Below are 20245 nucleotides of genomic sequence, written 5' to 3'. Positions count from 1 at the left end.
TCCCTCTTTGTTTCCTGGTGCGCGAGGAGAGGGGATTAAGAGCGCCGCTTAAAGGAGCTCCAGAGATGGGTGCAAGCCGCGACTAACAGCGCAGACCCCAGAGACGAACATGAGACGCTAAGGCTGCTGCTGCTGCCACCAAGAAGCCTGTGTGCGAGCACAGGTCACTATCCACACCCCCTTCCAGGGAGCCTGTGCAGCCCGCCACTGCCAGTGTCCCGGGATCCAGGGACAACTTCCCCGGGAGAACGCACGGCGTGCCTCAGGCTGGTGCAACGTCATGCCGGCCTCTGCCGCCGCAGGCTCGCCCCGCACTCAGTACCCCTCCCTCCCCCCGGCCTGAGTGAACCAGAGTTCCCGAAGCAGCTGCTCCTTTAACCCCGTCCCGTCTGAGCGACCCTCCCACGACCTACACGCAGAGGCGGGGCCAAATCCAAAGCTGAGCTCCGGGAGCTGTGAGAAGAAGAGAAAGGGAAATCTCTCTTAGCAGTCTCAGAAGCAGCGGATTAAAGCTCCACAGTCAACTTGATGTACCCTGCATCTGTGGAATACATGAATACACAATGAATCATCCCAAATTGAGGAGGTGGACTTTGAGAGCAAGATTTATGATTTTTTCCTCTTTTCCTCTTTTTGTGAGTGTGTATGTGTATGCTTCTGTGTGAGATTTTGTCTGTATAGCTGTGCTTCCACCATGTGCCCTAGGGTTTTATCTGTCTGTTTTTTTTCTTTAAAAATTTTTTTTCTTAATAATTATTTTTTGTTTTCATAACTTTATTTTATTTTATCTTACTTTCTTTTTTCTTCTTTATTTCTTTCTTTCCTTCCTTCCCTCCTTCCTCCCTCCCTCCCTCCCTCCCACCCTCCTTTCTTTCTTTCGTTCTTCTTTCTTTCTTTCTTTTCTTCCTTCCTTCCTTCCTTCCCTCCTTCCTTCTCTTCCTTCCTTCCTTCCTTCCTTCCTTCCTTCCTTCCTTCCTTCCTCCCTCCCTCCCTCCCTCCCTCCCTCCCTCCCTCCCTTCCTTCCTTCCTTCCTTCCTCTCCCTTTTATTCTGAGCCGTGTGGATGAAAGGCCCTCAGTGCTGTGGCCAGGAGTCAGTGCTGTGCCTCTGAGGTGGGAGAGCCAACTTCAGGACACTGGTCCACAAGAGCCCTCTGAGCTCCACATAATATCAAATGGTGAAAATCTCCCAGAGATCTCCATCTCAACACCAGCACCCAGCTTCACTCACTGACCAGCAAGCTACAGTGCTGGACACCCTATGCCAAACAACTAGCAAGACAGAAACACAACCCCACCCATTAGCAGAGAGGCTGCCTAAAATCATAATAAGTCCTCAGACACCCCAAAACACACCACCAGACGTGGACCTGCCCACCAGAAAGACAAGACCCAGCCTGATCCACCAGAACACAGGCACTAGTCCCATCCACCAGGAAGCCTACACAACCCACTGAACCAACCTTAGCCACTGGGGACAGACACCAAAAACTACGGGAACTACGAACCTGCAGTCTGCAAAAAGGAGACCCCAAACACAGCAAGATAAGCAAAATGAGAAGACAGAAAAACACACAGCAGATGAAGGAGCAAGATAAAAACCCACCAGACCTAACAAATGAATAGGAAATAGGCAGTCTACCTGAAAAAGAATTCAGAATGAGGATAGTAAAGATGATCCAAAATCTTGGAAATAGAATAGACAAAGTGCAAGAAACATTTAACAAGGACCTAGAAGAACTAAAGGTGAAACAAGCAATGATGAACAACACAATAAATGAAATGAAAAATACTCTGATGGGATCAATAGCAGAGTAACTGAGGCAGAAGAACGGATAAGTGACCTGGAAGATAAAATAGTGGAAATAACTACTGCAGAGCAGAAGAAAGAAAAAAGAATGAAACGAACTGAGGACAGTCTCAGAGACCTCTGGAACAACATTAAACGCACCAACATTCGAATTATAGGGGTTCCAGAAGAAGAAGAGAAAAAGAAAGGGACTGAGAAAATATTTGAAGAGATTATAGTTGAAAACTTCCCTAATATGGGAAAAGAAATAGTTAATCAAGTCCAGGAAGCACAGAGAATCCCATACAGGGTAAATCCAAGGAGAAATACACCAAGACATATATTAATCAAACTGTCAAAAATTAAATACAAAGAAAACATATTAAAAGCAGCAAGGGAGGGCTTCCCTGCTGGCGCAGTGGTTGAGAGTCCACCTGCCGATGCAGGGGACACGGGTTTGTGCCCTGGTCCGGGAGGATCCCACATGCCACAGAGCAGCTAGGCCCATGAGCCATGGCCGCTGAGCCTGCGCATCCACAGCCTGTGCTCCGCAACGGGAGAGGCCGCAACAGTGAGAGGCCCGCGTATTGCAAAAAAAAAAAAAAAGACAAAAACAAACAGCAAGGGAAAAACAACAAATAACACACAAGGGAATCCCCAGAAGGTTAACAGCTGATCTTTTTTTTTTTTTTTTTGCGGTACGCGGGCCTCTCGCCGCTCCGCGGCATGTGGGACCCCCCCGGACCAGGGCACGAACCCGCGTCCTCTGCATTGGCAGGCGGACTCTCAACCACTGCGCCACCAGGGAAGCCAACAGCTGATCTTTCAGCAGAAACTCTGCAAGCCAGAAGGGAGTGGCAGGACATATTTAAAGTGATGAAGGAGAAAAACCTACAATCAAGATTACTCTACCCAGCAAGGATCTCATTCAGATTTGATTGAGAAATTAAAACGTTTACAAACAAGCAAAAGCTGAGAGAGTTCAGCACCACCAAACCAGCTTTACAACAAATGGTAAAGGAACTTCTCTAGGCAAGAAACACAAGAGAAGGAAAAGACCTACAATAACGAACCCAAAACAATTAAGAAAATGGGAATAGGAACATATATATTGATAATTACCTTAAATGTAAATGGACTAAATGCTCCCAGCAAAAGACACAGATTGGCTGAATGGATACAAAAACAAGACCCATATATATGCTGCCTACAAGAGACCCACTTCAGACCTAGAGACACATACAGACTGAAAGTAAGGGAATGGAAAAAGATATTCCATGCAAATGGAAACCAAAAGAAAGCTGGAGTAGCAATTCTCATATCAGACAAAATAGACTTTCAAATAAAGACTATTAGAAGAGACAAAGCAGGACACTACATATGATCAAGGGATCGATCCAAGAAGAAGATATAACAATTGTAAATATTTATGAACCCAACATAGGAGCACCTCAGTACATAAGGCAAATACTAACAGCCATAAAAGGGGAAATCGACAGTAACACATTCATAGTAGGGGACTTTAACACCCCACTTTCACCAATGGACAGATCATCGAAAATGAAAATAAATAAGGAAACACAAGCTTTAAATGATACATTAAACAAGATGGACTTAATTGATATTTATAGGACATTCCATCCAAAAACAACAGAATACACATTTTTCTCAAGTGCTCATGGAACATTCTCCAGGATAGATCATATCTTGGGTCACAAATCAAGCCTTGGTAAATTTAAGAAAATTGAAATTGTATCAAGTATCTTTTCCAACCACAATGCTATGAGACTAGATATCAATTACAGGAAAAGATCTGTAAAAAATACAAACACTTGGAGGCTAAACAATACACTACTTAATACCTAGAAACAAATGACAATGGAGACACGACGACCTAAAACCTATGGGATGCAGCAAAAGCAGTTCTAAGAGGGAAGTTTATAGCAATACAATCCTACCTTAAGAAACAGGAAACATCTTGAATAAACAACCTAACCTTGCACCTAAAGCAATTAGAGAAAGAAGAACTAAAAAAACCAAAAGTTAGCAGAAGGAAAGAAATCATAAAAATCAGATCAGAAATAAATGAAAAAGAAATGAAGGAAACAATAGCAAAGATCAATAAAACTAAAATCTGATTCTTTGAGAAGATAAACAAAATTGATAAACCATTAGCCAGACTCATCAAGAAAAAAGGGGAGAAGACTCAAATCAATAGAATTAGAAATGACAAAGAAGAAGTAACAACTGACACTGCAGAAATACAAAAGATCATGAGAGATTACTACAAGCAAGTCTATGTCAATAAAATGGACAATTTGGAGGAAATGGACAAATTCTTAGAAATGCACAACCTGCCAAGACTGAATCAGGAAGAAATAGAAAATATGAACAGACCAATCACAAGCACTGAAATTGAAACTGTGATTAAAAATCTTCCAACAAACAAAAGCCCAGGACCAGAGGGCTTCACAGGCAAATTCTATCAAACATTTAGAGAAGAGCTAACACCTAACCTTCTCAAGCTCTTGCAAAATATATCAGAGGGAGGAACACTCCCAAACTCATTCTACAAGACCACCATCACCCTGATACCAAAACCAGACAAGGATGTCACAAAAAAAGAAAACTACAGGCCAATATCACTGATGAACATAGATGCAAAAATCCTCAACAAAATACTAGCAAACAGAATCCAATAGCACATTAAAAGGATCATATACCATGATCAAGTGGGGTTTATTCCAGGAATGCAAGGATTCTTCAATATATGCAAATCAATCAACGTGATACACCATATTAACAAATTGAAGGAGAAAACTCATATGATCATCTCAATAGATGCAGAGAAAGCTTTTGACAAAATTCAACACCCATTTATGATAAAAACCCTGCAGAAAGTAGGCATAGAGGGAACTTTCCTCAACATGATAAAGGCCATATATGAGAAACCCACAGCCAACATCGTCCTCAGTGGTGAAAAACTGAAAGCATTTCCACTAAGATCAGGAACACGACAAGGTTGCCCACTCTCACCACTCTTTTTTATGTTTTTGCTTGTTTGTTTGTTTTCGTTTTTACTTGCGGTACGCGGGCCTCTCACTGCTGTGGCTTCTCCCGTTGTGGAGCACAGGCTCCGGACACGCAGGCCCAACGGCCACGGCCCACGGGCCCAGCTGCTCCGCGGCATGTGGGATCCTCCCGGACCAGGGCACGAACCTGCCTCCCGTGCATTGGCGGGTGGACTCACAACCACTGCGCCACCAGGGAAGCCCACCACTCTTATTCAACATAGTTTTGGAAGTTTTAGCCACAGCAATCAGAGAAGAAAGGGAGATAAAAGGAATCCAAATCGGAAAAGAAGAAGTAAAGCTGTCACTGTTTGCAGTTGACATGATACTATACATAGAGAATCCTAAAGTTGCTACCAGACAACTACTAGATCTTATCAATGAATTTGGTAAAGTAGCAGGATACAAAATAAATGCACAGAAATCTCTGGCATACCTATACACTAATGATGAAAAATCTGAAAGTGAAATCAAGAAAACACTCCCATTTACCATTGCAACAAAAAGAATAAAATATCTAGGAATAAACCTACCTAAGGAGATAAAAGACCTGTATGCAGAAAATTATAAGACACTGATGAAAGAAATTAAAGATGATACAAATAGATGGAGAGATATTCCATGTTCTTGGATTGGAAGAATCAACATTGTGAAAATGACTCTACCACCCAAAGCAGTCTACAGATTCAATGCAATCCCTATCAAACTACCAATGGCATTTTTCACAGAAGTAGAACAAAAAATTTCACAATTTGTATGGAAATAAAAGACCCCGAATAGCCAAAGCAATCTTGAGAACGAAAAACAGAGCTGGAGGAATCAGGCTCCCTGACTTCAGACTATACTACAAAGCTACAGTAATCAAGACAGTATGTTACTGGCACAAAAACAGAAATATAGATCAATGGAACAGCATAGAAAGCCCAGAGATAAACCCACACACATATGGTCACCTTATCTTTGATAAAGGAGGCAGGAATGTACAGTAGAGAAAGGACAGCCTCTTCACTAAGTGGTGCTGGGAAAACTGGACAGGTACATGTAAAAGTATGAGAGTAGATCACTCCCTAACACCATACACAAAAATAAGCTCAAAATGGATTAAAGACCTAAATGTAAGGCCAGAAACTGTCAAACTCTTAGAGGAAAACATAGGCAGAACACTCTATGACATAAATCACAGCAAGATCCTTTTGACCCACCTCCTAGAGAAATGGAAATAAAAACAAAAATAAACAAATGGGACCTAATGAAACTTCAAAGCTTTTGCACATCAAAGGCAACCATAAACAAGACCAAAAGACAACCCTCAGAATGGGAGAAAATATTTGCAAATGAAGCAACTGACAAAGGATTAATTTCCAAAATTTACACGCAGCTCATGCAGCTCAATAACAAAAAAACAAACAACCCAATCCAAAAATGGGCAGAAGACCTAAACAGACATTTCTCCAAGGAAGATATACAGACTGCCAACAAACACATGAAAGAATGCTCAACATCATTAATCATTAGAGAAATGCAAATCAAAACTACAATGAGATATCATTTCACACCAGTCAGAATGGCCATCATCAAAAAATCTAGAAACAATAAATTCTGGAGAGGGTGTGGAGAAAAGGGAACCCTCTTGCACTGCTGGTGGGAATGTGAATTGGTACAGCCACTATGGAGAACAGTATGGAGGTTCCTTAAAAAACTACAAATAGAACTACCATATGACCCAGCAATCCCACTACTGGGCATATACTCTGAGAAAACCATAATTCAAAAAGAGTCATGTACCAAAATGTTCATTGCAGCTCTATTTACAATAGCCCAGAGATGGAAACAACCTAAGTGTCCATCATCAGATGAATGGATAAAGAAGATGTGGCACATATATAGAATGGAATATTACTCAGCCATAAAAAGAAACGAAATTGAGCTATTTGTAATGAGATGGATGGACCTGGAGTCTGTCATACAGAGTGAAGTAAGTCAGAAAGAGAGAGTCAGGTACTGTATGCTAACACATATATATCAAATTTAAGAAAAAAAAATGTCATGAAGAACCTAGGGGTAAGACGGGAATAAAGACACAGACCTACTAGAGAATGGACTTGAGGATATGGGGAGGGAGAGGGGGAAGGGTAAGCTGTGACAAGGCAAGAGAGTGGCATGGACATATATACACTACCAGGCGTAAGATAGCTAGCTAGTGGGAGGCAGCCACATAGCACAGGGAGATCAGCTCGGTGCTTTGTGACCACCTGGAGGGGTGGGATAGGGACGGTGGGAGGGAGGGAGATGCAGGAGGGAGGAGATTTGGGAACATATGTATATGCATAACTGATTCACTCTTGTAAAGCAGAAACTAACACACCATTGTAAAGCAATTATACTCCAATAAAGATGTAAAACATAAATAAATTAAATAAATAAATAATGTTTTTCTGGGAGAAGGAAAAAAATGTTCTCAGGTGGAAATTTGGCAATGCAGGAAGGAATGCAGAGGCCTAGATAATAAATCTAGGTAATAGATTTAAATCTATTTAAATAGATTTAAATCTAGATAATAAATGTAGTAAATATGTAGGTCAATCTAAATGAATTTTGACTGTATAAGGAAATAATGTATTGTGATATTCAAAATATATTAAAATTTTAAGTATTACATGGCAACAGTAGTACATGAAAGGAATACGGAGTAAATGAGGTTAAAGTGTCTTGTGGTCCCAGTATTGTCAAGGATGCATGTTGTAATCTCTAGGGTAAGCAGTAAGAGAGTGAATAGTGTATAAGTCACAGGCTTATAAAGGGGAAAAATGGAATGACTGTGAAAAAGAAGGAAAGAAAAAGGAGTAGAAACAGGAAGGAAGGACAAATAGAAAGCATTTATATCCAGATATGTAAATAATTATATTTAAAAGGACAAGATTACTCTCTTCAGTAAAATCTAGCAAAGGAGTTAATTGAGACTGCTAATGAGCTAATGGGATTAGAGTGTAAGAATGGAGAGACAACTTTGCCAGACCTTTCAGAGGAAGGATGCGGCTGGTATGTTTGGAAATTGAATAGGGCATAAAGTTGAGGGTAAAATAAAACAGGGCTGCAAGATTTTTAGCCTGAGAGAACAGAAGGAAATTAAGTAATACTGAAAGAGTACCAACGTGGGAGAAAAATGGCTTTCTTTCTTGGACAAGGTTAATATTGGACTTGCAATCAAAGCTCATTTCTGGACAGTTAGAATTTGTAGCTGTGTTGTAAAGAGGTTGTTCAAAATGTAGACTTAAAAGTTGCTAACTTAGTCAGTCTCAGTTTATTACAGAAGAATTCACCATAGGAATGAAGGTAAAATTAATTGATTCAACAGAAGTTTAGGTACCTTTCTGTAGACAGGTTCTGTGATGACCCCTAGGCATATAGTGACAAACCAGGCAATCACCTTGCTTGCCTTTGTGACACAGAGGCTAGGGGTAGGAATTTGGAGGCTAGACGAGGAAGGGGCATAGAAAAGGAGGACAGAAGAGTAATTAGCTGGGAAGAGAAGCCACTAAGTAATGACAAGGGTAGATTCTACCTCCAGTTTTATTCCATCTAGGAAAACACTAAGGTGTCATATCTCCGTGCAAGTTTTCAGTTGAGAATATCAACACAATATTAAATCTTTAGCAGCTTTATCTTAAAACAACACAAGGTGGGATTGATGGAAACAGAATCAGATTTTTCCATATCTTTGTCTTTGAGCTTCTTTGTCTTTTTTTATATCAGAGTCTGTGGGTTTTCTCCTTTTACCCCCCCCCCATGTTTTCTTCCTTCCTTGTCCCTCTCTCTTGTAAATCTGTCACTGAAGGCCTATCCTGCTCCTCTTCATTCTTCTCTCTTTGCTTAGTAAATTATATAACTGCTGAGCAGTATTTGTTATAGGCAAGCAAATGAGAGGGGCAGTCTACATTTTTTTAATTGCCTTTTGTGTCGCCATTTTTATGGCTCGGAGTCCTCGATAAGCAATCCACGCACCCCCAGTACAGTAACAGAGAGGAGAATTTCAGGGGCCTATTAGTGGACATGAAATAGGCTAGGTGAAGAAGTTGAAGACTGAGAAAGGCTATTTGTTCTTCCTCGCAATAAAGGTGTATTTGTTTACTGACATATTTTAGAATGGTATGCTTATGAGAGTAGAGGTGGCCTGTTTTAGAAGTTTCGTATTGTTTTAAGAATTCATGTGTTAGTTCTGTGATAGGCGAGGTGAACACTGGTGCGGTATCTGAGATATAGGTAAAATGCATCCCTGCTTCCCAGTCACTGTGCCATGATGCAGCCATTTACCATGATGGCCTCACAGGTGGATTGCAGCAGCTTTGTGGCCCTGGATCTGAATGAAGCAGGCCTTTGACTTCTCTCCCCTACCTTTAGTTTTCCTCATCCCTCTGGCACTTTTTTCTCTCCCTCTTAGCATTATCTTCATCACTATTTTCCAAAGGATTCCCTCCACCCCACTCTCCACCTTTTTCTAAGCCTTTTCCTTCCAAAACCAACTCTTTTTTAGTGGTCTACAGGCCTTGCTGTCTTCTAAGTAGTATTGAAAAGAAGGTTTGGGTTTACAAATGCACCATAGACTAAATTGATAAAGAAGCACAAAACTACACAGGTGGTTCAGATGTTGAGTGGGGAAAGGCTTGAATCAATTGATATTTAGTGTGTTCATATTCACATTTCACTAATGTTACCGGTGAAACATTCTGGCCTAACTAGGATGGCCCAGCTCTTTCCCCTCTTCTTGTCCAGGTTTCGTCACTCACTATTGAAGTTGATTGGTGTACACGGCAAGCCTAGTGCAATATGACCCTCATATCGGTAGCTTTCTGTAGAGCACAATTCATGATTTAATATAAAAATATTATTCGTAGTAGGGACTAATATCCAGGAAGGCAAGGGTCACTAATTTTGAGTGACTATGGTATACTTAGTATACTTTAGTACAGTATACTTTACTATACTAATGAGAACTTTAGTATACTAAAGAAAACCACCAACAAAATCATGTGTCTCTGAGTCATTATTCCTTATTTAGATGGGATTGCAAACATTTTTTTTAAGATATTGGATTTAAAGTTCCCTATGACACATAACTCTTTATGCAGAGTATGGCAGTTTTAAACATTGGTTATCCTCTTTGCCTTTTGTTATTTTTACATGCTAGTTAACCCTGGGCCAGTGATTCAACCTGGTTAGTCATCTGTTGAGATCTGAAGGAACATTGAGCTCAATTCTTCTATCTCTCCTGGAACTGGGTTCTGTTTCAGAGTATCAGCATGAAAGAAAACCATAGATGGCAAACCACCTAAAACTCCTAAGCATGCTTGGCCTTAAACAACAAAGGTGTGGTTTTGTTTTTTATTGTTTTGCTATGGAAGGGAGCAGATTTTTTACTTCTGTAAAATCTAGAGTATTCAGCCCTATCACGATCCACTTACTTTTCATTTTGTCAAGTCTCTTATTACATGGTTCTTTGAATGCCTTACATCTCCTTCAATCCTGGATAAAGAAATACTGCTATATTTTGCAGTGATTGAATTCCTCAACTCTGGCTAGTTTAAATAAAAAGAAACTAAATTAGAGTTCAAGTGTGAGGTATTTTTTCATGTTCTATTTAAGACTATGACTTCATCCTGACTGTACCTATATCGTAGAGATTTCATTCTGGATTCAGACTCTGCCTTTTCCATTTACTACCATTCTGTGCCTGTTGCCTCAACAGTTAAGCTGGAGAAAGTAAAAGTATGGATCTCAAAAGCTTGAGGTGAAGATTAATGAGTTAATACATGTAGGACACTTAAAACAGTGCCTAGCAGACTATAAGCCTTCAGTAAGTGTTCAGAACATGGCCACTGTTCTGAATTAGATGATAGCCTTTTCAGTCCAGGAATGCCAGATGAAATGGCTGATTTATATACAACAGGTGTTCTTAGGGAAAATGCAGAGCTTACCTGGGGCCACACACACTCATGTCAGCCATTGGCATTTTGGCATTTATACACCTAAGAGCTGAAATAGGTTTCAGCCCCCAACGTTTGACGTGCATGTTTTAATTCACCCCCCTCCCCAACTCTCCATGTTTCTTTCGGCCCCACCTGATTTCTGGAAATGTCATCAGGTGAGGGACAGCCTCTTTCCCTTTGCAAATGACCTCTTACCCAGCTTAATTAATAGCTTAACTTTTGGCTAGTGGTAACACATAGCAATTAAATCTGGTTTACTAGGTGTAATGTCTACTGTGGGCAAAACAACCCGATAACACTTTGTATAACTGTCAGCAGTCCTTGCTTAGGGTGTGTTCCAAAACCTGGAGCCTTACCTTCATCTCCCTTTCTGTCAGGCCAGTAGCGCCTCATAGCAAACCATCCAGAGGAGATGTATTATTTGCCTTTGCTTCTAGTCAACTGAAAATAATTTAGTTTATCTTTAGTGTGTTTGCTTATTCTTTTTTCCTTAGGTATATTTCCCTTCTATTGTTATGACTGACCAAAACTGATGCAAACTTCTAAATATTCTAAAAATGATTTCTTCCTCTATGCTGTCACTACGTCACTAAACTAACCTTGGTCCGTGGGCTTTGAGGCAACTGCATTTTTCTTCATTCTTAAAACTTTGTTTTCAGAACAAACTAAATCCACCAGACATATATTGGATGTGACTTTATTTAGTACAAATAAAAATTTCAGATCACCCAAGTTGGGTTTTTTTTAACGTATTCACTTGGTGGTCTGAACCATTTAAATCCAGTTTATTTGGTCTAAGTAAGGGACATGTGTGCTAGAAACAGGCTGTATGGTATTCTGGACTCTATTTTCCTTTTTCTGATGTTTTTCCGAATCACTTTGGAACTTAGCAATTCCCTGTTCCCTTTAGATATGCTGTTGCTTTTTGTGGAGATGAACTTCATCTCCTGCCACCCTACCAGGGAAGTGCTTTCCTGGAGCTGTGCCTTCCCAAAGCCACCCATTTATGTCTTTCTGCAGGTGACCCCAGCAGAGATTGTAGCAATGCTACAATGCTAATGCTCCTTAGCATTCCTTTCAGAAGTCCCTTAGGGATGCACTCTCTCACTGCATCACATAGCCTTTCAATTCAGTGGTTGGGTGAAAGTCAACTGAGCCACTTTCCTAACTAGGACGTAGATTTGTGACAAGGTAGGGAAGAGTCATCCTGAACAAGAAGCAGATATTTACCTGGTCCTTGTCCAAACGGAAATGCTATTGAACCAGAGACTTTGACTGGACTGCCTCTGTTCCCCTTCCACTCCATGTCTCTTCCTTCTCTTTTTCTACGCTTAAATGTGTAGGAAAATGTTCATCCTGATGAACTTGCCCATGTGATCTACCATTTCCTAAATGGTCAGCAAGAAAATGCAAACCTTGAACCTGGCCATCTCTAGCATGAATTGCCATTATTTCTCCTAATGCTCCAGCTGCTCCAGTTTCTCCTGGCCCTTCAGATCCAGTTGCCGTTGTTCCCTCTGGCTCTTCAGTTCCAGCTGCTGGCGCTGCCTCAGGTATTGGTGCTCTGGCCCTTGCTCACTTCCCGGCCTTCCAACTCGGACACATTGGGGGAAATTGACTGCTGCTGCTGGATCTGGATCTGGCCCTTCTTTTGATTGTTCTCAGAAATTATCTCCACGAGGGGCTTAGTCCTCCAGCTTGGGGTCTTCTCTTTGGCTTTTGGTCTCTTATTCTGCAAACGTAATTCTGCCATCTTAGCTTCTTTAATGAGTTGTCTAATTTTTTTTGTTCTTAATTCAGTTAATTTTGAGCATTTGTGAATTGCTTAGTAGTATACCGACCACTGACATTTTTCTCTTTGGCAGTTTTACTAATTCATTCCATGTATTCTAATTGCTTTAAACCCTTGGGTTATAAAAACAAAGTAAAAATTATGCCAGCCTTCTGTGATCATGGAATAATGGAAGGAGAGGGACTTTTGAGACCATCTAGTCCAAACTGCCTTATTTTATATTCTGGAAACCCAGGCCACGAAGGGTAACGTGACTTGCTCGGGTCACATAGCTTGTTGGTGGCAAAGCCAGAAGATGTAGATTTCACCTCCACTGTTTTGACTCCTTTTGGTGAGGGGTTCATTCTGCACATACCACTGTGGCTACTTGGAAGCTTTCAAGTGAGGAGTGTAGTGCCCAATTTCTTAAGTAGTCCTTGTCAAGGAGCAGTAGAATCACAGAGCCCCTGGAACTCAGAGAGCCACTTGATCATCAGTTTGTCTTTAGTTTTGTTTTTAAATTAATGATTGGAACAAATTCAATATCCTAAAGAACATTCCCTAAAAAAGAGGTTGTCAAGCTGTAGTATAACACTGAATAACATAGGTAGAAAGACTCAGGCCTTCCTTGCCTGGACTTGCAACCAGAATCCTACAATGTAGGGACCGGGATGTGTGATTTCAAAGTTTTCCAGTTGGTTCTGGTGTGCTTTCTGGATCAGAACCACTGATGTTGAGTCTTAAACCACTGCAGTGTTTCTTAAAGGGGAGGGGTATCTGTTTAAAAGGTATATTTCTGGGCCCCCCTCCCCAGACCTACTAGCCAAGAATTTCTGGGAGTGGGGTTTATCTTTAATCTCCCTAGTGATTTTTATGTCCATTTAAATATCGAAAAATGCTGATCTGGAAAGTTTTGAGTCAGTAAACAAAAAGCCTAGAGCAGTGGTTTTCATGTCCCTTGGTAAGAAATAGATTTTACCTCATGATTCAACAAGCCAGCATAACTAAAACAGCGTTTCACAGGTCAATATTTATCCTACAGAGTCCAGTGAATGCTGGCATTTTCCATCCTAATGCATCTTATTTCATTTTTGTAAAGTAGGTAATGGAAACTATTAATACACTGATTTTTAAACCCCTAGCCCACTATAGTTTCAAACACTTGAGGATTGAGATGTGCTGTTAATTCTACCTGTCATAGGTTTAAAACTTTTCTCTCGACCTCCTCTACTTTTCCCAACTCCTCTGCTTAAGCCTTTAACACCTGCTAGGGTTGCTTGCCTATGAGGAAGGCCCACCTTTGTCACAGTCGCACAACACTGCCACTGTGTACAAAGCAGATTTCCCTTGTTCCCTGGACATGGGAGACCTTGCCAACTCCACAGCGCTGCTGCTAATGGCTGTATCAATCACAGGGCAAGTAATAGAAAACTGAACCCCAAGTAAGTGAAGTTATAAGGGGAAAAAAAGGAATTCTACAAGTAGCTTAGTTCAGGTGCTGTTTGATTCTCAAGTCAGACAGTATCGCCTGGATCCCCCGCAAGTCTGTCTCTTCTGGGTTGGCTCCAGATGTGGCCGATTCAGCTCTCTATTCAAGAGGGCAGCAGGCCCAGCTACACACTCCCAAGCTGAGCTGAGAACAGGGACTCTTTCAGACTGAGCACAAATCTCAGTTGGGCTGATTTGACCACATCAGAGCACATCAGAGGCTGATTTGCTCCTCTCCTGAACCGCTCACTGGGGACACGATACTGGACCTGGGGGTAGGGTTGAATCTCAGGCTGAGGATGAGGGAGAGTTAACTTCCTAAAGAGAATTAAAGATACAGCTCCCAGCAGCAAGAGGAATGGATGCCGGGCAGCAAATGCAGGTGTCATTGCTAGGCTATGTATTTCCATGGTCTTCCTCTTTGTGTCCTGTTTCCTTGGTTATGATGAGCCTGTTTTCTTAAAGTTTTCCCCACCTTTGGGAAGCAGCATAGTGTCCTGAAGCCCCTGATTTAATTCTTTTGCAAAGTAGCCACTGTCAAAATCAAGCACAGGCAAGCCCTCAAGGGAAATGATGCTTTAAGTAATTTAAAAGAATTGGTTAAAATTCAGGACAGGAAACAACTGATTTTTGAATGAAGAGAAAGGAATAGTACAGTTAAGGATGAGCCAGACCAGACAGTAACTGCCGGCACTCACACGTGTAGTGGGCAAGTATGCATAATCTTCCTGGTGCCCTTTAAATAAACTGTGTTTTTAGGAGGCATCTGAGCACAGTCAGTGCCTAAAAATATCGAGTGACCACTCACAGATTAAAAGTTAAGTACAAACCTGAAATCTGACAAATAAAGCTCAGCTGATCCTATTGTTTACCTTTTGCAATCGCTCTGTATACTATTTAATGCATTCTCTTTCGCAAGCCTTCTGCCGTAAAGCAGAACAGAACTTTCTACTAGGGGGATCAGAAAGTGGATGATAGTTATTTAGTGAAAACAACATTGATCTGTTAAAATGGGAGTTTTTTTACAATCTAGCATGGAGAAAGAATGGTGAGCTTTAAATAATTCTTGTAGCGATTCTGGATTCTAGCCTACTTTGAAAGAGTTCAATGTAAATAAGCATTTTGTACATAAGCGACTGAATCTTATTTTTTTCCCCCTCTATAATAGTATCAGGTTCTCTACTTTGTCACAAACTGCTACCAAGGTTTTCTAAGGTACATGCTTTAGACATGGTACAGTGATCCTGGGCTGTGCATTTTGCCCTGGAAACTAGCCTGCCTAGCGTTTAGATTTTCTCTGCACTCGTGTATGCATAGAAAATCCATATCCAAAAAATTTTTTCATTTTTTTCTATAAAAAAGGATACAAAATCAGCACCCTCAGGTATGTATTGTTCTCCTAACTTGGCCTATAATTTTGCATAAAAGCTTCAAATTCTCCCTCATAAATTTATTCTCTCTTCTAACAATATGCCCATTCATTTCTAATTTTCTAATTTCTGTCTTTCGAAAGCCGTAGCATTTTAATTGCTTATGGAAACTAATCTGTCTCCTATCCTTGACAGTGATTTCATAAAGATCTGATTTTTTTAAATGAAGTTTTTCATATATATTATTGTATTTTGGTCTATAGTGTGGCTTGACCTAAGAACCCAGTCTACCGTTGAGAGTCTTAGTAAACGAATTCCAGGAAATAATAACTTTGTCAAGGTAAGAGATCTCTTCAAAAGTATACTATAAAAATGCCTGTTTAACAAAAAAAGTTTGGAGATTTCACCAGGCCTTACATCTTATTGCACAGTAGTTATTTGATACAATTGATAGAATATTTCTCCACAGATAATTACCTTTCTATCTTTCTTGCCCTGTGGTAGATTGGAGGAATAATATTCCAAGGTAAATAGGCTGGAGGGGAAAATAAGGTGTCCCAGTGGCTTAAACCATACTCCTCACGGAGTGCTTCCTATAATTCAACCGTGCTTTCCAAATCCTTCTCTTTTTTTTTTTTTTACTGTCCATCAAAGAAAGTTCTGCGTGCTTTTGAGTTTTTAGGCATCTGGATTCAGGGAGAGAAACTAGAAGACGCTCCAGCCTTTACTTGAACTCCTCTTCCACTTTCTTCGTATGAAGAAGCCAATAAAAAATGCCTAATTTTCAGTCCTTATATAGGTCTCTCTTCAGATAAATGAAGGGAGAGAAAATTTTTGAAACAGGCGAGGTCAAGGCCAAGGCAAGGTCAAGGCCAATTTCTCCTACTGTCCAAAAAGAAATTCCATTTTTTTTCTTTCTTTTTTGTTTTTGGTTTATTCCCTTTATATTTGTCAGTGGGACTCTTGAATGGCAGTTTCTTGTGGTTCTTGGTTCTGAAGCTAGTGCTCAAATCCCATTAATTGCAGCAGTCTAACAAACCATCCCCTACCATTACCCACCCAAATAACCTCAGTCTTGTCCTGAGTATGCCCTCACCCATTTCCTATCCTGTTCTCTTGGTCAACCTGCCCAGCCTTCACGCCTAACCTCCAGCTGCACTTTGCTTCAAGGGGTGCATGTTTTTCTCTCCAAAGCCATTTTCGGCAACTTTTACACCTTCTACTTAAATCATGAAAATGAGATATTTATATGCTACCTCACTATTTGGTTTGTGGGATGACCCTTGGTCCTTCAAATCAAAGAAGCATATTCCCATATGTTATTTCCTTTTATTATTTTTGAGCATTGATCTTTTTTTTCTAGGAAAGCTAGAAAACTATGAGTTAAGATTCTTAACTTACAAGCTTGCATTCAAGTGTTATATCCTTTGGTTTGAGCTTTTTTTACTAAACATATCCATGGGAGATGAGAAGGAAAAGGGATCACTTTCTGTAGTTGGGTGATAAATGAGAATAGGGATCAAGAAGGGGAAGATAGTTGCATTATTTTGATGTATGTATTTTCTTAACCACTTTCACCAGCCCTTATAAATATAGTGTTTAATATACTAACAAAAATGAATTGGACCTGATCCATTCTCAAGGAAGATTGATAAGCCCATGTTTCATTTTTACCCTTTAAGCTTTATTCAGGTCACCTTCCCTTTGTTCAATCTATTTGCTGAATTTAGGCAACTACTTTCTTTTATATATATATACTATTTTTTTTAGTTTATTGAGGTAACATTGGTTTGTAACATCATATAAGTTTCTTGTATACAACATTATATTTCGACTGGCAACTACTTTCTTAAATAGAACAACCTTGTGTTGCTTTAATCTGGCGTGTCTTTGAGCTCTACTTCATTCTCCACCAATTTTATGTTGTTTGAATATGTGTATTGAATATGTATTCGATTTTTTACACACATAAATATATTGTTAAGGCTTATAAACAATCTTCTGCTTGTGGTCATTAGTTTATGAATTGATATTCTCTCTGATTTTCAATAGCTTAAATATCACTTTCATGGAATATAAAATAAAAAGCAGAGTTTTGGGCTAGCTTCTGTATGTAATCCTAACTCATCACAAAAGTTAACATCTGTGTCTTAACTATCTAGATTGCAGGGCATGTGTCATTTAATTTTCTCTTTACCTTGCTATGTGGATGCTCTTTGAACTGCAAACATACCACTCTGATCTTTTTTCATGAACATGCTTTCCTGTGCCATAAGATAGGAAAAGTATTTTTATCCATAATACTGTAGGATTGCCTTTAGGGCCATTGAATATTTTGTGATTTATTGAGTTTTTTGATTTGGTGTTTTATTTTAAGCTGTTATGAATTTAATTTCCTGGCTGAATTTCATAACTGTTTTTAGTCCAAGACAGGCCTTCCACTTAGCACTTATTTCAGTGCAGTGAAACTTCGTTGGCTCCTTGACAATGTGAGAAAAGTTCAAAAGGCAGTTGAAGAAGATAGAGCTCTTTTTGGGACCGTTGATTCATGGCTTATTTGGGTACGTTTAAATATCATGTGTGTGTGGAGAAAACTTTTAAACTGCCTATCTTTCTTCTACAAAGAGTTTCAAACTTTTTAGTTGGCAGCATCATTAAGAAAAGCCATTCAAGAAACAGCAGAACAGTTCAGCCTCCATTTGAGAGGCATTTTTGCCTGCTTCTTCTTGATTTTTTCTTGTCTTATTTCAGCAAAAATGGAGGATGATTACCAAAACCACATCTCATGTCTATTACCTTTAGACTAACTAATTTAGGTAATTAGCAATTAGTAAATTTAAGTAGCCTTTGTCTGCTGCCTATCATACAATCCCTTGCTATGTGCAGGCGCTTGGTTCTAGGACCCGCCGTGGATAGTTAGCTGTCTGTATCTGCGGATCATGTAGTACTGTATTATTTATTTTTAAAATCCACATATAAGTGCACCTGCACAATTCAAATCTGTGTTGCTCAAGGGTCAACTGTACTTCTTTTCCACTAGTCATTTCCTAGAAGAAATGTATTTATTTCTTCTATTTTCTACTATTTAACATGATAAAACACCTAGGCTACGTTTGAACATTTGCTTTCAACATCACACAGCTGACTTTTACTTAAGTCACAATATGAAAAATCATAGTGGAAATTTCTGATGTATAATCTTTTTGCCTAAGCTGAACATGGATGAGTAGAAACAAACATTTCCCAGATATCTGTATATCTTAAAAGTACATGTTCATTCTCTTCGTTCTCTCTCCTCTCTCTCTCTCTCCCTGTCTCTCTCTCTCTTTCTCTGTTATTTTTATTAAGGGCATTTTCAAATACACCCAAAAAGCGGAGAGAATAGTGTCATGAACCTCTAGAACAATGAGTCAGCTACAGTAATCAGCTGTGGCCAAACTTGTTTCAACTGTACTCACTCTTTCTCCCCATGGATAATTTAAAGCAAATGCCAGACATATAATTTCATTTTTAAACACTTCTCTAAGTATGTGATTATCTTTTCCAACATTCAGGGGAGCTTCAAGGGAACACTGCCCCTATTCTCACTTGCCAGATGCACAGAGCAGATCTTTCGAACCCCCTATCAGGAAGTAGCGCCTTCTCCAGCCCTCCCTGTGCTTGGCCAGGGCGTGCTGTGCATTGTGTTCATGGACAGCAGTTTTCATACGTGTCGGTCACAGTTGAAATAATTCTGACAGTAATTCTCACAATTGCCTGGAGCCAGACTAAGACAAGATGTGGAACTGTGAGCTGCCATTTCTCCACTTTTGTTCCTTTCTTACTTCTCACTGATTCTACATGAAAGGAAGCAGCAGTCCTGGCAGTTCAGGTACAAGGGTATTAACATTAGAGAGTTTAAAACTGCTTTCAGGATATGTGCTTGGGTCACTGCAGGCACAGCCCAATGAGAATTGTTATTCCAAAACATGAACGCGCGCACACACATACACACACAGACAAATGCAACAAGAGCAACAACAGCAACACAGAGTTCAGTAAGATCCTAAGAGGCAGGCATTTCAATGTATTTTACTTTGCCAAATTTAATGAGACTCTGAATCTTCCAAAGATAAGAGGAGGAAAACAAAAGCTGAATTTTTTCTTTAACCATCAATTAGCTAGAACTGCTGTCCAGTATGGTAGCCACTTTGCCACGTATGACTATTGAGCACTTGAAATGTGGCGGGTGTGAATTGAGATGTGCATGAGTGTAAAATATACACTGTATTTCAAAGAGTTAGTACACAGAATAGAAGGTAAAATGTCTCCGTAATAATTTTTTATATTGAAAGGATATTTTGGATACATTGGATTAAATAAAATATGTAGTATTATTAATTTCACCTGCTTCTTTATATTTTTAAATGTAGCTACTAGAAAATATTCAAGTACATATGTGGCTCAGTGTGGTTCAATTACGTTATATTTCTATTGGACACTGCTGAAAACTAAAAAATTAAGTAATTGAAATGTTCCATTCTCCTGCCTTATGTGCTCTGCAACTGATTATGGGTCTTGACAAAGTGTAAATTAAATTGCAAATAAGTACAGATTTAACATGTCCTTTTCACTCTGTCCAGAGCTTGACAGGAGGAGCCAGTGGAGGTGTCCATTGTACAGATGTAACAAATGCAAGCAGGACGATGCTTTTCAACATCCATTCTTTGGAATGGGATAAAGAGCTCTGCGAGTGAGTTGTATTTTGCCCTAAGAATAGTTTTCCAAGTGTGTT

General features: G+C 39.8%; 1 protein-coding gene across 11 annotated transcripts in view; it reads left to right on the top strand.

Annotated features, from left to right (window-relative positions):
- Positions 1-20245, top strand: part of GK (glycerol kinase) — a 76891-nt gene that overhangs the window by 23574 nt on the left and 33072 nt on the right. For 7 of the 11 annotated variants that reach the window (XR_004524385.2, XR_012329278.1, XM_019941929.3 and 4 more), the window contains exons 5-8: positions 12312-12395; positions 15735-15811; positions 17895-18032; positions 20094-20203. Coding sequence is in view for 9 of the 11 variants with exons in the window: in XM_019941929.3 (XP_019797488.1) it covers positions 12312-12395; positions 15735-15811; positions 17895-18032; positions 20094-20203 (409 nt within the window). In the remaining 2 variants the exon portion in view is untranslated. The remainder of the gene's footprint in view (positions 1-12311; positions 12396-15734; positions 15812-17894; positions 18033-20093; positions 20204-20245) is intronic. The other 4 variants (XM_019941936.2, XM_019941954.2, XM_073799273.1 and 1 more) reach the window with 3 other exon arrangements.

This window comes from Tursiops truncatus, chromosome X (genome assembly GCF_011762595.2).
Source record: "Tursiops truncatus isolate mTurTru1 chromosome X, mTurTru1.mat.Y, whole genome shotgun sequence".
Classification (NCBI taxonomy): Eukaryota; Metazoa; Chordata; class Mammalia; order Artiodactyla; family Delphinidae; genus Tursiops; species Tursiops truncatus.
Note: the sequence above shows the minus strand (reverse complement) of the source record. Positions and strands in the feature narration are given on the sequence as shown.